This window comes from Vigna unguiculata, chromosome 3, assembly GCF_004118075.2.
Source record: "Vigna unguiculata cultivar IT97K-499-35 chromosome 3, ASM411807v1, whole genome shotgun sequence".
Taxonomy (NCBI): domain Eukaryota; kingdom Viridiplantae; phylum Streptophyta; class Magnoliopsida; order Fabales; family Fabaceae; genus Vigna; species Vigna unguiculata.
Window position 1 is genome coordinate 12813148 of NC_040281.1, and position 16311 is coordinate 12829458.

At 34.9% G+C, this 16311-nt stretch overlaps 1 protein-coding gene across 1 annotated transcript in view; it reads left to right on the forward strand.

Moving 5' to 3' along the window:
• Positions 1 to 1173: 1173 nt before the first annotated feature.
• LOC114177716 (copper-transporting ATPase PAA1, chloroplastic-like) overlaps positions 1174 to 16311 on the forward strand; it is a 28165-nt gene continuing 13027 nt past the window's right edge. The window contains exons 1-11 of the mRNA XM_028063193.1: positions 1174 to 1731; positions 1812 to 1865; positions 2244 to 2397; positions 4314 to 4388; positions 4525 to 4802; positions 6133 to 6366; positions 6770 to 6868; positions 7883 to 8032; positions 10679 to 10825; positions 13614 to 13664; positions 13754 to 13926. Of these exons, the coding sequence (XP_027918994.1) occupies positions 1312 to 1731; positions 1812 to 1865; positions 2244 to 2397; positions 4314 to 4388; positions 4525 to 4802; positions 6133 to 6366; positions 6770 to 6868; positions 7883 to 8032; positions 10679 to 10825; positions 13614 to 13664; positions 13754 to 13926 (1835 nt within the window). The 5' untranslated portion in view covers positions 1174 to 1311. The remainder of the gene's footprint in view (positions 1732 to 1811; positions 1866 to 2243; positions 2398 to 4313; positions 4389 to 4524; positions 4803 to 6132; positions 6367 to 6769; positions 6869 to 7882; positions 8033 to 10678; positions 10826 to 13613; positions 13665 to 13753; positions 13927 to 16311) is intronic.

A 16311-nucleotide genomic window follows, 5' to 3' on the forward strand; every position in this document is an offset into this window, starting at 1 on the left:
TTGTAAACCTTTTATACTTAATTACTTTTCATTTTATAAAAAAATATTTTAATTATTAAAAAATATTAGGTCAATATTGAATCAAATACACATAAGTAGGCACTAAATTGAAACGAAAAAACATAAATGAGGATTAAATCGAAATCAACACAATGACATCTGATAGTGATACTGACACGTGGCATTGCAATACCACGTGACACTGACAATGCCACGTGTCACACACAAGAACTTGACACGTGACATTTTTAATTTTTTTTTTAAAAAAATTTAAAAAAAATTAAAAATTAAAAAAAAAGTTAAAATTTTTTAAAAAAAATCAAAAAAACCACATATTGACACGTGGCACGTTGACTAACGGCGTTAGTCAACTCTGTCTGAAAGGGACCTAATTGAAGCAATTTTCAAAAGTTGGGATGCAATTGACATTTTTTTAAAACTGGGTACCTATTTGACACACTAGTCCCAAACTAGATACTATACGAGTAATTAAACCAAAATATAACTTCATTATCAAAGAGGAAATCAATGAATAAAATGGATTTTGTAGCTTGTGTTGTCAAAGAGTGCAAACCAAACAACTTTGGGAAAATGCTTATCACTATTAAGGTTAATTTTGATTGAGTGATTATGTTGCAGTTCATTATTTACTTATCGCTTATATGAGAAATGACTCTGTCACAACCTAACTGATACAGCCAAGGGAAGCCTACATAATAAAGTTCTGTCAAATCGTGAGTTTGGTTGTAACATTGGTGTTGACTCTGTATTACTGTTGAAAGAAGTAATTAAACTCTTAAATTATGTCTCTTTATTGTTTTTTCTCTTTTTCTACAATTACTCATACAAGTTTATGTATTTTTATTGAATAGATTGTCATATCAGGTACCTCAACATTACACTTAAAAACATTGTTAAAACAAATAATTAATCTTCACATAAATATATTTTTTCATTATTTAAAAACATCTCTTTAAATTGATAATTTATAACATGAATAAGTTTTCAAATATAACATAAGTCATCAAATCGAAGAAGTTAAGACTTCTAAGTTAAGACTTCTATTATACCTATGGTGTGATTTAACTATATTGTCACGTTCACATGCCACCTCATCATGAAATAATGAAAGTGTTCAAAATAATGAGTTTCCAGGATGTGAAAATCGTGTTGTCTATAGATAATTTGGATTGTTTAACATTCGGATAACCAGTGAAGTCAAGACCCACCATAGCGTGGACGACTGCACTCTAAGAACTAAACTACAACGCTTGACGACGTCTTCTCTTCTCAATTTTTCTACCCAATCCAATGGATTCTGCGTTCTCCGTTACCACGACGGCGCACATGGCGCTTTTCAGAGCGCTCCACCGTCATTTTGCCGGCGCTCCTCAACGCGCCTTCGTCCGCCGCAACCTCAGATGCCTCGTTGCTTCCTACAACAACCGCTGCCGCATTCCATGTTCTTTCACTTCCGCGCCGTCGCCGTCCTCGCTCCGCTGCTTCCGCGGATTGCTCCCACGAACGCCGTGCCGACTCCGCTGCATTTCGAGCTCTGCCGCTTCCTGTGCTTCTTCCACAGGCGGTGGAAATGACGGCGGTGGAATCGGTGACAGCGGCGGTTCTGGCGGTTCTGGCGGTGAGTCTGGTGATGCTAATCTCCAATTGGTTGGTGACGCGTCACAGGAGCTTTCGGCACTTTCGCCTGACGTTATCATCCTCGATGTTTCAGTGTGAACTCTTCTCTCTGTGTAGAATTTTTCGTGTTAGTTTTATTTTTAGTATTTCACTTTTGTTTGTGCGTGTGATAGGGAATGGTGTGCGGGGGATGTGCGGCGACTGTGAAAAGGATACTGGAAAATCGAGTAAGCATTTCAAATTTGTATTTGGGATGGTTTACAACATAAAGTTTAGATGCTTCAATTATTGTATTTGTAAGATGATTGGTATACTGGTTCTGTTGTTGGGGGCTTTCTGCTAGGTTTACTATGAGCGTGCAATATTTTTTATTTCGTAAGTCTGTGGATGTCGTGGGAGATGATTGACCTTAATGCCGAAAAATCATGTTCAACAGTTTCAAAAGAACGCAGTAGTTTAGTAATTGGTGTCTAAATCCTAAAGGTGATTTTGATTGTTTGAGTGTAGAAGTTTTTGTGCCAACAGTGCATAGTTGATAAACCCTCTCTATAATTTTTTACAGTAATCTAAATACAGTTTCTTTACTTTTTATGAACATTGGGTAGCCACAGGTGTCATCAGCTAGTGTAAATTTAACAACTGAGACAGCAATCGTTTGGCCTATATCTGAAGCAAAGAATGTACCAAATTGGCAAAAGCAATTAGGGGAGGCACTTGCAGAGCATTTAACCAGCTGTGGTTACAATTCTAGCCTCCGAGGTATCATTCATTCCTACCAGTTGAGCCAGTCATTATTGAGTCAATTCAGCGTCTTTTTATCTTTTTATAGTTGGTATATGCTTATTTTTCATAAAATCACATGCATGGTTGGTTATACTACTTTTACCTCATTTAATTATACTATTTTTCACACATGCCCATCCAATCTTATTTACGTCCTTTGGCATGTCTGTTAACTTACTCAAAGTCATGTCTGTTACTTCTTTGAATTGTTAGAGTTGATTGCTTGGTTCTTGGAATCTTTGTCATAATGGAAGTGTACTAGCATAATTTCTTTGAAATATTTGGCTTGATTGGTATTAAACTGTTTCAGCTTTCTAGATATTTTCTATTGGCAATAGAAATTGCTTTTTAAAGTTACGAAAATATTATGAACTGTATGTGTGTATTTATATAATAATGTTATTAGTACAATTGGCTTGCTATTTTTTGTCTGTGTCCTTGGGATTGGGGTAAATAATAATTCATAAAGCTGCGAATATTTGTAATACCTATATTAGTTTGTCCATTCATTGTAATACAATGAGCTTGCTAGCTTTTGGTCACATGGATTTAATAGACACAACATGTAATAGTGGTCACATGACTCCTATAGTCCTCTGGCTGTCCACTTACCAGTCACTACTTCATATGAGATTAAATCTTACCGCATGTCATAGAATTTCATTTCATTTACATAAAATTGGCGGGTTAAGTGGCAGGTGAAGAAGCTAGCAACTGAAGGAGTTGTTTCACCATATAAATGCAAAAGTGGTTTTCTGGAGTCAATGGTATGCCATCAATTCATGGGGTTCTAAGTTTTAACGCATTACCTTCTGAATGAGTAAATTGTTTTCAAATATTATATCCACCCTACTACTTAGATATATAGGATATTTTAAAAACCATTATTCATGTTATACTTTCTCCCTTCAGAAGGTGAATCTCCGTGGCTTCTTGTGATGGGTATTGGAGAGCCATGTCTGTGTTCTGGAGCCCCTGCACGGTGAAGAATTTTGCTGATGTTGAATTTGAAACTAGCGATCCTTTAGTTATAATGAATTTTAGGGACTCTTATTCATGTGCAATTGGTTTATTTTGTTTTGTGCGTATGATTGATGGGAATATATATATATATATATTTGTGTACCCAATTAATGTATAATGCTGCTGTATTTTATTTTTACATGCTCCAGTATAATAAACCCCTAACACCTTTATATAATGCTGCATTATATATGTGTAGTGTATATGTTTCTTTGCTGTTCTTGCACGCAAGGATTCCATTACACATGACTCTACCATTTCTCTCTACTCTAACTAAATAGGAAACAAATCATGAGATAAGGAAACACGGTAAGTTGATGAGCAATCCTAAGAGGTATTCAGGGAATTGGAAAACTAATTGTTAAAGATAATCTAGTATAATCTAAGATACGATCAAGATAGTATTGGGCATTACATAAATTGTGACATTTTCCACTGAGTTTTGTTCCTGCACAGGCTCGATTGGAATGATTACTTATTCTGCTACTTAATTGAATAAAATATTGATTAAATTACAAAAAAGATACAGGATTTCTTGACAAATATTTCCAGTGAAGGAATAATTAACCACTAAGTGATTAATTAGGTGAGGTCAGTAGGTGGTTGCTTATTAATCACTAGCCAGATGTGTGGTTTATGTTCCCAAATTTTAAATATTTTTATCAAGAATTTTCCTAAACTCTCCCTGTGAATAGTTGTAACAATCAGATGCTAGTCATTTATAAATTTTGATCTTGGTTCAAATTATAATTGTCAGAGGGATTAATTTCTTTTTGGAGTTAAAGCTTAAGGCTTGTATGTAGTTTAAATGGAACAGATTTCTCCACTGGTGTGGTTGATTGCTGACCATTTTGATCCTGAAAGTGCAGATTCTACAAGAGACAATTTCCTCCAAATTTTTGAAAGGAAGATGGAGGAAAGACATAGACAATTAAGAGAAAGTGGTAAGCACTAACTAAATCTACACTAGTAGTGCAACAAGAGCCCACTTATGCTATTTCTGAGTGGTTCTCTGATGATTCAACTGCTTTAACTTCTGGGACTAATTGGTGATCTTTCTTTTCTATGTGCTGTTTAAAGGTCGTGAGCTAGCCGTTTCTTGGGCTCTATGTGCTGTCTGTCTTGTTGGCCATTTCTCTCATTTCTTTGCAGCGAAGGCACCGTGGATCCATGTCTTTCATTCCATTGGGTTTCATCTATCGTTATCTTTGTTTACATTGCTTGGTCCTGGCCGCCAACTTATCCTTGATGGTTTAAAAAGCCTTCTTAAAACAACACCAAACATGAACACCTTAGTTGGTCTTGGGGCTTTGTCTTCATTTACTGTCAGCTCATTTGCTGCCTTAGTTCCAAAATTGGTAAAATGTCTTTCTGAAGTTTGTTATCTCTAATCTGTAACTTTGATTCAATTAGTTGCTTGCAGCATTTAGTAAAAGCTATTTTCAAATCATTATAGAAAATAGAAAACTCAAATTTCTTTTGTTGCTGACTGTCAAGTTTATGATTGCTATATAGGTATAGTTTACAAGATGGCTAATTACTAGTAGCTCAGATTATAATATGTAAATTCTCTTCCGGTTTGTTTTTTCTGGATTCGGCTAAATACCCTCATTGATCTCTTTTATAAAACCATTGATACACGTGTGTGCACATTTTGGTCCCCACACTTTTATGCAAGCATTACTCATGCACAAGTAGGTTGGTAGAGTCAATTATATTGATCCAACAGACAGTATTTTTTTAGCTATTATTAAGAAATAGTAGCATACATGTTCCTCGACAGTCCGCGTTCATGATCATAGTTTGGTTTGATTTTTTAGCTCATGCTTATGTTCATCTACATTACAAAGCTATAGTTTTTGCTTGTCTTTTTCATTTTGGTAAATATGGTGGATGTGTTAGGCAGGGGAGTACTGAGATGGGCTGAAAAATTATATTAGAGGAAGAAGTTAAAAAAATAAGGTGGTTAGCCGTTATAAGAGGGTGAGACTTATGTTAGACAAAAGTCCATATATTCATATCATCCAGACTGTGGGAGGTAGGGAGAAAAAGATAGTTGTGAACAGGGAATGCCCTGTGTGGAAGGAATAAATTCCTTTGTATTCTTTGTACCTGTTTTTCCTTGCAGATTAATTTTGAATAATAGGAGGGTGGACTCTTTTTCTTCTAATTTATATCCTTGTTTTGTTACCTTGAACGAAGGCTCATTACAGGTTGTGACTTAGGCTGATTCTTATTTATCTAGTTTTGTTGAATAGTGCTCTATTCATCTCATCTCATCTCATATAGGAAAAATAATAACTTATACTCATCACATATATTACACCAGTCAAAACCAGCTGTTGGTTAGACTTAGATGCTCAACATGTGCTTGCTTATATTTATTAATTAGAAGGTAGAAAGTATATTTTCTTTGTGAAATAATGGAATTGGATTTGTAATTATGTGTATAGAATTGTATATGTTCTGAATGTATTGTGTGTATAATGCAGACCACACAATATATATTTATACTATTGAATAAAATCAATTACAATAAAGATATCTAATAATTAGGAATCAATCACCTTAATTTACGAGATTATGTAATAGTTGATTTTTTATAAATCTGTAACAACCGATTATATTCTAACAATGTGTAAAGATAAATTTAATTGTGCTAAATGATATTTTTTAATTTTTATGCAGGGTTGGAAGGCTTTCTTTGAGGAGCCAATTATGCTAATTGCATTTGTGTTGCTAGGAAGGAATCTCGAACAGAGAGCTAAAATTAAAGCAACCAGTGATATGGCAGGACTTCTTAGTTTGTTGCCACCAAAAGCTCGCCTTCTAGTTAACAATGGGGAAACAGATGCTGGCTCTGTTGTTGAAGTTCCTTCCGAAAGTCTTTCTGTTGGAGACCAAATTATTGTGTTGCCTGGAGTGAGTAATATCAGAATCTACATATTATCGGATACAACCCTGTAACTCCTTCACCCCTTTTATGGTACCGGAAGAAGCTTCAGTTTTGTATTCTCTCCAAATGGATGTTTTTTAGTTGTGTAATTTCAGTTCAAAATGTGTAAGTTGAACTGTTGAAAAGAAAACTGCTAATAACGATACACATGTTGTCCACTAGTTGGGAAGGAGGAGAGGAGGGTGGGCATTACGCCTATAATCACTGTTTTCAAATTCGTCATATGTGATGATGCTTGTGCTACAAAACCATTGCTAATATCATTTCGAAGTTTGAATTCTTCTGCTTAGATTTTGACTAGTAATATGCATAAATTACTTGTCAAAGCTGCTTGGTTTATGCTTTTAACCCATATATCCTTTTGTCTAGGACCGTATTCCAGCTGATGGAGTTGTGAGAGCTGGTAGAAGCACTGTAGATGAATCAAGTTTCACTGGTGAACCACTGCCTGTAACAAAATTACCGGGGGTACATTCTTCCTTGACATATTTTATGATAATTTGATATTTATTTGGCTTTTGACACAAATTGTTACTTCTATTGGTTCCTTTGAGCACCTGTGGATGTTGTGACTGATACAACACCAATTGATGAAGTAATTAAATATAATATAAAACACTTATTGTCCCAGTGGCAAATGTCTCCGTCACATACAATACAGCAATACCCCTTACTGGCCTACTGGCAAAAGTCTTCTATCAACTGTATTCTCTGTTCTCAAATTGCAAATAGCTTCTCAACGTCCAAATACACAGCCTTTTATCATATATGTTGTTAGGAGTCCCTCATCGAGTGGGCTAAACTACATATTTTCAATTTTCTAATTATAATGATTATTTTTAGAAAGGGGCTGGCTCATAAGCCTGGGACAGATTGATCGAAAAGCTCATCTGGGCCACAAGCTGAGCAAAAATTGGTTTGCTTCAATTTAGGCTAAATTTTTTCCGTCTGACCCAACCCATTTTACAAACTATTCTTGAAATCGGGCTGATTTTGCAAGCTCTACCTAGAAGTTTCTCCTATCTAATGGACTAGCCTTTTAGATTGGACCATTAGGTAGGATAAACTTCTTGATGTCGTTCTTAAGCCTTGAGTTGGACTCTCCTCTTCTGCTTAAGTACTCCTAATACATAACTACCTGCTGTTATTTTCTACAACTAACTGTCATCCTGCAGTTTCTAATATAAAACTAACTACAACAAATATAGAACTGTTTTCTAAAGCAGTGCGTTGAGTGCAAACATAACTGTCATAACTACCCTGAACTGAGTTTCCATCGTTTTATTTAATCAGCAAATTTCTATAATGTGATCATTGAGTGCAATTTATCAATAGAACAGAAAAACCATTTGGTTATGTCATAACTGATAAAAAGCAGACTTAATTTTCTGTGTATGTATGATTGACCCCTTCACGTTTCTATAGTTGTGAAGTGCTGAACAGTTGATTTTAGTGACTGATTGATGGATTTTATGTCTGTAGAGTGAGGTAGCAGCTGGTAGTATAAATCTTAACGGAACTCTTACAATGGAAGTGCAACGACCAGGTGGCGAAACTTCTATGGCAAACATTGTTCGTCTCGTTGAAGAGGCACAAAGTAGGGAAGCTCCTGTACAACGATTGGCTGACAAGGTTCTACTCAATCTGTAATAATTCTGTAGCAAGTTTTGGTTTGTTTCTACACCAAGCTGTTTTGCTAGTTGCTAACGTTATGAGGACAAGTAGTTTTGTGCAACACAATGAGATGCCATAAATGTCTGAAACTGAGTAGATAGATACTCACATGCAAAGTATGAATCAAGATACTAAATTGATTTTTGTTTTCATGCAAAAAGGATTGAAAAATAGAAAAAGGTTTTGAACGATCCATCATTGAATACAACAAAGTACAAAAGGGAAAAAAATCTTCTATGATAGTAACAAAATATCTTGACCCTAACGTAGATGAAGTAAGGCTCTGAAACATTTGGACGAACCCCAACTAATAATGTGGCTAGAAAAAAAACTACAAATATGTTTACCTAATTGACATGACTCACAAGGTGAAGATTCTAACTAATTGTTTCAACTTTTCAACATTGAGATGCCCTTACCGAGCATGGATCAGGAGTGGGGAAGTTGTCGTGGATCCAACAAGAGAAGACTTGTTTAGATGATAGAAGCCATGAAACTCACATCTCAAGCGAATTGTTTGTGGGCCCTCTAGTCCTCCAAGGAAACAAACCTTTAGGAAAGGAAATGCCACATTCAAGAGAGCTTGTAAGTTTATTGATGGACAAAAGATTTAAAGGAGCCAAAGAAACATAAGAACATTACAAATAGTAAGAGAGCAAAGAGGATGGACAATATCAACACCTCAGGTCTGTGTTAGAGAACCATTTCTCTAGTTGACATAAAGTAAGTAACCAAAAGTAGAAAGAGAGGAAATAGAGTATTTATCACCAATATTATATGATTGGGGGCCCCAAATCAAGGACCTAGGAGCCCAAAGGAGGAGAGATGCCAACTAAGGAATTACCATAATGCTCAATAAAAGCAATGGAACTATACGCTTGACAGTCCAATTACCATCAAAGAAAATCTTTAAAGATTATTGGAGGTATATTGTGAGTGGAAACAAATTCTGCAGAACTATGTAGGAGAAGAGTTTATCACAATAACTATTTTAGGGTCTGACCATGTTTTGGGCAATGGTCACACTTGAATCGTGAACGATCACCATTATTTTTGCAAGAGGAACACCAGTCACCGCCCTTTGAAGAGTCAATGGGGCTAGATGGCACATGGGCTGGACTAATTGCTGAGTCAGTGGTTGCTTTAGCAAGAATGTGAAGCAAAGAGGAGCAAGCAATAGTCATAGTGCGTGCAGAAGGATGTCCTAAAATTTGGTCCCAAACCTAAGATTACTATAAGTAAGCCATACAAAGCTAGTGACATGAAGAAGGTCGAACAATTGTCCAATTCATTGGTAGGGGTTGCAGTAGGAAGCAAAAGTTCATTAAAATCATGAAGACCTCTTATTTGACCCAAATAGGTTGACATAGTTCTATCAAGTTTTTGTGCCGCAATCACATCCATGTTTTATTTGTATGTCATTAGTGTAAACTGACTTGTCCTGTGCCAAATAGATTCACATGTGTCATAGTATGAAAGAATGAATAATAGACTTGATGACCCCACAAATTTGAGCATCAATTTTACTCCATTTTGGTCAATCAAATTCAGCCACAGTTTCTTCTTTAGTAGTGAGATGGTCAAGATAACCTTGATTCTTGAACCAAAGTTTGACATTTGTGGCCCAAAAAACATAATTATTGTCATCCATGTTGTCAATATAGCAGGGCAATTAAAGAGTCATTGGAAACAGGCACATCAAATTTTGAAGTCATAATGAATCAGTTCCAAATAAGCATGCCAGGCATCTCTGGACTATGACATCTCAGCTATGTTGACACCCCAAAGCCCAACAATATCTATTACATGAAAATTTTATTTATAAAAATAAAAATAAAAGGAAATGAGAACAAAATATGGGGGGACCACAACAAACTCATGATATAAAAATACACCTCACAAAACAGGCAAATAAGACCTATTTTGAAAAATATTCTAAAGAAATACATGAAAACCAGTTATACGGTTCCCTATGAATAAAAGCCAAGATGACTAACTTATTCGCATAATGATTTCCTTCACAAAGAATATGAGAAACTTTGAACTCTATATGTCACTCATTAGTAGCACCATAAACATGAGCAACCTGTAATTTAACACCCTTGACCACAAATATTATGTTTCATACCAAAGATTTGAACGATGAAGCTAAATTATCAAACTCAACCTTTTACAAGTATGGAGACAAGAAGGATTGAACTCTAGTAGTGGAGACTCTAATTTGATATCAGGAAGGGACACAGCCCAACTCTACTTGAAATACTAGCTCTAGGGAAGAGGATTCCCATGTCTTATAAGAAGTACATTTGTTTGTATTGGTAGTAGAAATGGAACATTTGAGCATTAGCCATGGATGTCTTTATATATGTGAAAATCTATTTGTAGGCCTGTTTCATTTGTATTACCTTCTTTGTTGAAGCATGTGTTTCCTGTGATGAAAAAATCACAAGTCTTCCAATATTGCAATAACAAGCATTGTCATTCTGATATCCTCGTGATTGAAATGGTCTTATTCCTTGGGTCTTCCTTTGTTCTACATCATTAGTAACTGAGTATTTCTCTTGCATCTTTTATTGAATTGACTGACATTTTGTTTATATCCAGGTGGCTGGACACTTCACTTATGGAGTGATGGCAGCCTCTGCTGCCACTTTCATATTCTGGAGTCTGTATGGGGCACACATTTTGCCTCCTGCTTTATATCAAGGAAGCTCAGTTTCACTGGCTTTGCAGCTTGCTTGCAGTGTTCTGGTATTTTTCAATTCAAATGCTTTCCATGAATCACACTTTCCAATGCGTATGATGATGATTGGGCTCTAGGCAGCTTGAGTGTATTTTTCCTTCATCTTAATGATTTTAGATCAGACTTATAAAGTCTGTTTTGTTACTCTTGCTTGATGGCTTGGCCATTGCTAAATATTTTTTGACACTGTATTAGAAACAATATTAATAATTCTTTAAACTTAAACTATGCAGAGATTCAAGAAATGATTTTATTGGTGATCTCACCAATTACATTCTTAGCTCCTCTGTTTGTAACAAACAATCTCTCTAAAATAAGAAAACAAAATATGGTGAAATAAAAATATTATAAAAAATATTCTATCTTAATCAATATGGATATTCTGTAGATATTTTTGTCGCTATAAAACACTATTTTATTTGAATCAATACTCGTGTCCCGATGTATGCTTCCTTTATTGTCTATGTATATACTACTATTCCATATTTTGTTTTTTGAATGTAGCATGCTAGTTTTGTTTGGGAATAATTAAAGAAAAAGTAATTGCAATTGCAATAGCTTAAGTAAATAATGAAGTTTAAGAGTTTTCCTTTCGTGCAGGTACTTTCTCCTGTCTGAGAAACACTGTTGTAAATATGTTTAACATTTGTTATGTTTTCTAATTAGGATCCGAATTAATGGGTAATGATTAGAAGGAATCCAGTTTTCCTTATTTATTCTGTTTTGCTGGGGAATTGTTTTGGCTGATTAGCAGCACTTTTATTTTTTCATCTCTGCTGTCTTCTAAATAGGGATCAATAAAGTGTACAGAAAAATATACAACAAATACAGAGCACATTATGATTTATGATATCCTAAATGATGTCAGACACCTCTAACCTTTTTCCAATACCCAACAAATGGGCCACGGATAACTTGAATAGCCCTATGTGTGGTGAGTTCGGTTCTAAAATTTCAAGCCCAGTAGTAATTTGGCCACTGACCGGCCCATAATGGGCAGAACCATATTTTCTTTATTTTTATAGTTAGATAGTTAGACATGAACCATTATATATTTGGACTAAGTTTTTTATATTGGGGTTAGATTTCCATGTTAAAAGGAATTAACAAAGAGATTAAGGGTAAAAGTTATTTCTGATAACCTTCAAGTTTTAGATAATATATAATAATTTAATAAATATAAAATTTCGAAACATAATATGTTGGAGTATGATAGAAAATTAGCGTTTTTATATAGATGTCATATACCTCTTAATTATTATATCATTGACGTGTTTATGAAGTATTTTTTATTAAAAAGTAAATAGTAGACCATTGGGATAGCCCACTTAGTGGCTGCTCAGTGTCGGGCTGCCCTAGCGAATTGTTACCCTGCAACTTAATTGGTGCAGCTCAGCCAGAAAATGTGTTTGGTCGCTGCAGTCCTGCCTGATGGATCAAACCAGCCAAAATATGTAGTACCAGTCTAAAAAGATTATTATTTTATTGCTACTAGTTGTTGAAAATGGTTTTGAATGGCCTATCACTATGGGTGCTAGTGAATTGATAAGTCATCCTCTAGGGATTCTTTACATAGTTTCTTTTCTTTAGGGATTCTTTACTTAGTCTGTGGATTTTCCAGGTTTTGTACCTCTACTCTATTTTAAATCACAAACAATATAATGCACTGAATAACATACAAGAGATATTGACTATATTCAGATTTTGCACTAGCACTTTGTTCTTTAGTTAATATAGGAACAGAATTAGCTCTTAGATCGCATTTAGGTCACCTTTTTTGGGTTTTTCTGCTCCTTAAAAGGAACAGTGGGTAAACACGATTTAAGAAGCTCTAAAAATAGGAGTTTCCACAAAAGCTGATTGGAAGAGTATATGTACCTCTATTTCAAAAGGTTCTACTCCCTCAGTGACACCCTTTATTTTCTTCAACAGTGCAAAGTGTGCGCCATAATTTACAATGATTTTGGTGCTATCAATTTTATCAAAATGTTTTAGGTGTTTTGTATACGCTCTGTGATGTTTGTTTTCTTTTTGATAGAATGCTATGATAGTTGTTGAAGCACTAAGGGTTGTAGGTGCCTAGTTAGCATTTGACCTAACTAACCGCTGTCAGTTATCCTGAGCTGTCAGTTAGTTACATTTTTAGTCTAATTAGAAAAAGGTGTAACTAACTAACTGAAGTCAGTATGCTGAGATGATAGTTTTTTAGCTCTATACTCTTGTCAGCAAAGCTTGAGCATATACTCTTCAAACAAGAAATGCTATAAATCACTTTCAGTTTATCCAAATTCTGTTCCCTTCTTTTCTCAGTACTGCATTACTTCCTTCACTTTTGTTAATGAGAGAAGGGAGGGGATAAAGAGTTGATCAACCATTTTTCGTATGCAAGCAGCTAGGATGTCGGAGATTTAGGTAGAGAGCAAATTAGTATAAGAGTGCAAGGGATGTCGGATATTTAGGTCTGTGTGCATTGGTGTATGGGTTTGTTGTGCATGCCAAGTGTTTGATGAAATTGTTTGTGGTATAGAAGTTTCAGTTAAGCTGTAAAAACATAAAATCACCAAACAATTTTAGTTTTAATTTCGAAAGTATTGTTTTTAAACTTAAATTCCGAAGTAACTTTTTAATTGAAAAAGAAAAAGAAAGGGCACGCCAAATGCTATATTATTCCATGGAATTGATTTCTTCCGTAAATTTAGGGCTTCAGAAGACATTGTTCTTCTATTTTTATTTTTCCCTTGATAGAAAACAGAAAATAAGCTTATTTTAAACCTTTAATATTGTTTATTGGTGCAGGTGGTTGCTTGTCCATGTGCACTTGGGTTAGCCACACCTACTGCAGTGCTGGTAAAGTCTTCGTGAAGACTATATCTATCATCATTAGTTATAATTATGTTTGAACTAAGCCATATTGTACAATTTTTGTGGATAAAAAGGTTGGAACGTCTTTGGGGGCTAAAAGAGGTTTACTTCTACGTGGTGGAAACATTCTAGAGAAGTTTGCAATGGTAAACACTGTTGTGTTTGACAAAACAGGGACCCTCACAGTTGGTAGACCTGTTGTGACAAACATTGTCACTTCGCCATGCATGAAAAATGCTATTTCAAGGTAGTGTAGGGATTTTTTTATGTTCATTTATTATAATCACTTCATATGGAAAAATTCTATGGTAAAGATGTGAACTTTGCCTAGTTTTTCATCTACCCAACATATCCATTTTACTACAAGTATAGAATCAACCCTAGGTTTGAAGGAACTAAATGGGTTAGAGGAAAACTCTTATGACATTACAAGACTTAAACTTTGGTACATAGGAAAGGCTTAGAGGAAAGAATGACATGGGCATTATTATGCTTAAAGATTGGAAGGAGGCTGTGGTGGATATAAAATGAACACGGAACATAATTTTATGTGTAAAATAATATTATCAATGCTTAGACATCACAAGTAGAATCGGAAGTGATCTTGAAAAAAAAAAATGGGAAGAATTGGAGGGGCTGGTGCTAGGCTTTCCAAAGAAGAAAAGACTATCATTCATTGGAGGGGATCTAAATAGACTTGCTGGTAGTGAGACAAGACAATTTATATGAACTTGTGGTCGTGCTGGTTTTGTTTTGGATATCTGAGTGAGGGAGAAATCTGCGATAACAATGTTGTCCACATATACAATGAGGTAGGTACATCCTTGAAGAAAGCAACAGTAAAATAGAAAATGATTAGCATCACCTTTTATTATTCCAAATTGAGTAATGAGAGATAGGAACCACCCAAACATTTCATAAAGTGATTGCTTGAGACCGTATAATGACATGCAAAGATGAAATACTATAACACATCTCCCCTTGAGCAATATGTCTAGGAGGTTGTTCTATGAAGACTTCCTCGTTAAAATTACTATGTAGAAATGCATTCTTGACGTTGAAATGAAACAAAGTCTAGTAATGAATAGTTGCAATTCAGAAGAGAAGAAAAAATAGGTGTTGTTTTGACAATAGAAGAGAAATTTTCAATATCGTGGATATGTGTGTTAGCTTCGGTAACCAAATGAGTTTTATAGCAATCAATTTTATCATCAAAACTTATTTTAAGAGTGAATAACCACCAATACCCAAAATTGATTTGCCATCTAGAAAAGAAATCAAATAACAAGTGCCATTACTTTGGAGGCAGACATCTCATCAATCATCATTTGTTGTCACTTACGTTGAGATAAAGCGTCGTATGAAGACTTAAGAAAAGGAATGAAAGATAACAACGACAAAGAAGTATAATATGTGGTGGAAAGTCGATCCTAGCTGAGGTTGGTATGGTAGGGAGAAGGGTTGCAAATAGAAAGTATACCTTTTCTAATAATGGAAATAGACCAGTCATTTTTAGAGAAGACTATATTCGATTGGGAGACAGTGTTGGTGAAAGATTAGGAATGACCTCCACTGGATCATTGTGCATTGGAGATCGGTCTTGCACTAGATGTTAATGGACCATGAGCATTGTTAATATACTGAAAGAGGTGTTGAGAAGCATCCAGAGTTATGACACAATTATTTGGTGGTGGTGAAAACAGTATAGAAAGAGGTTTCAACGAAGACAAAAAGGCCAAGATCGTGAGAACAACATCAATACCCATTTTGTGAATGATGATATTCCAAGGAGACACATTTGAAAGACTATGGAGAAAGTTTGTCTTGAGTAAGTGCAAGGTTATATACAAAACATAGTACCAAAAATATGAGATAGACTACGTAGAGGAGAAGGAGTAAAAAGCACAAAATGTGTTGTTGATCATTAAGGACCAATGATGACATTTGGTTAAGGAGATAACATATTGTTAGGACAACATTTCCCAAAAAATAGTAAGATAACCGTGAAGAAGTGATTGAATAGTTTCAATGAGATGTCTATTTTTGCATACTACATTTTGTTGAGGACTGTAATTGTCACTACAAAAAGCACATGGATATACCAAATTATGTTTTGATTTTGTTAGAAAAAGTTTTAAATATAGAAAACATTTATAATTAATTCTTCATAAACCAAGTCCATGTACATCTAGAAAAGTCATCAATAAAGGTAAGATAATATTAAAAACCAGAAGGAATAACATTACGATTACGAGAAGGATACCAAATATCACAGTGAGCTAAAGAAAAAGAAGACATGCTCCTTTATTATAATTATCAAAAAGAAGACTGATGAGTATGAATTCCTAGCTGAAATGACTTGCAATTTAAACTGGATTTATGAGTTAAACTTGACTCCATCTTCTACAATTTTGTCTACCCAGGATGTCCTAATTGTGTATAGTTCATCATTGGATAGACTACAAATGTATATATCAATGGTGTTGGAGATAGTAAAGGCCAAGTGATTAATATGCGATGCTAATAATCATGTTTGATATTCAATCATGCTAGATAACATTATCTTTAGTGAAACCGAAGATATACTAACATGGGATTGGGTTAATCAGGTAATAGACAATTAATGAAGGGG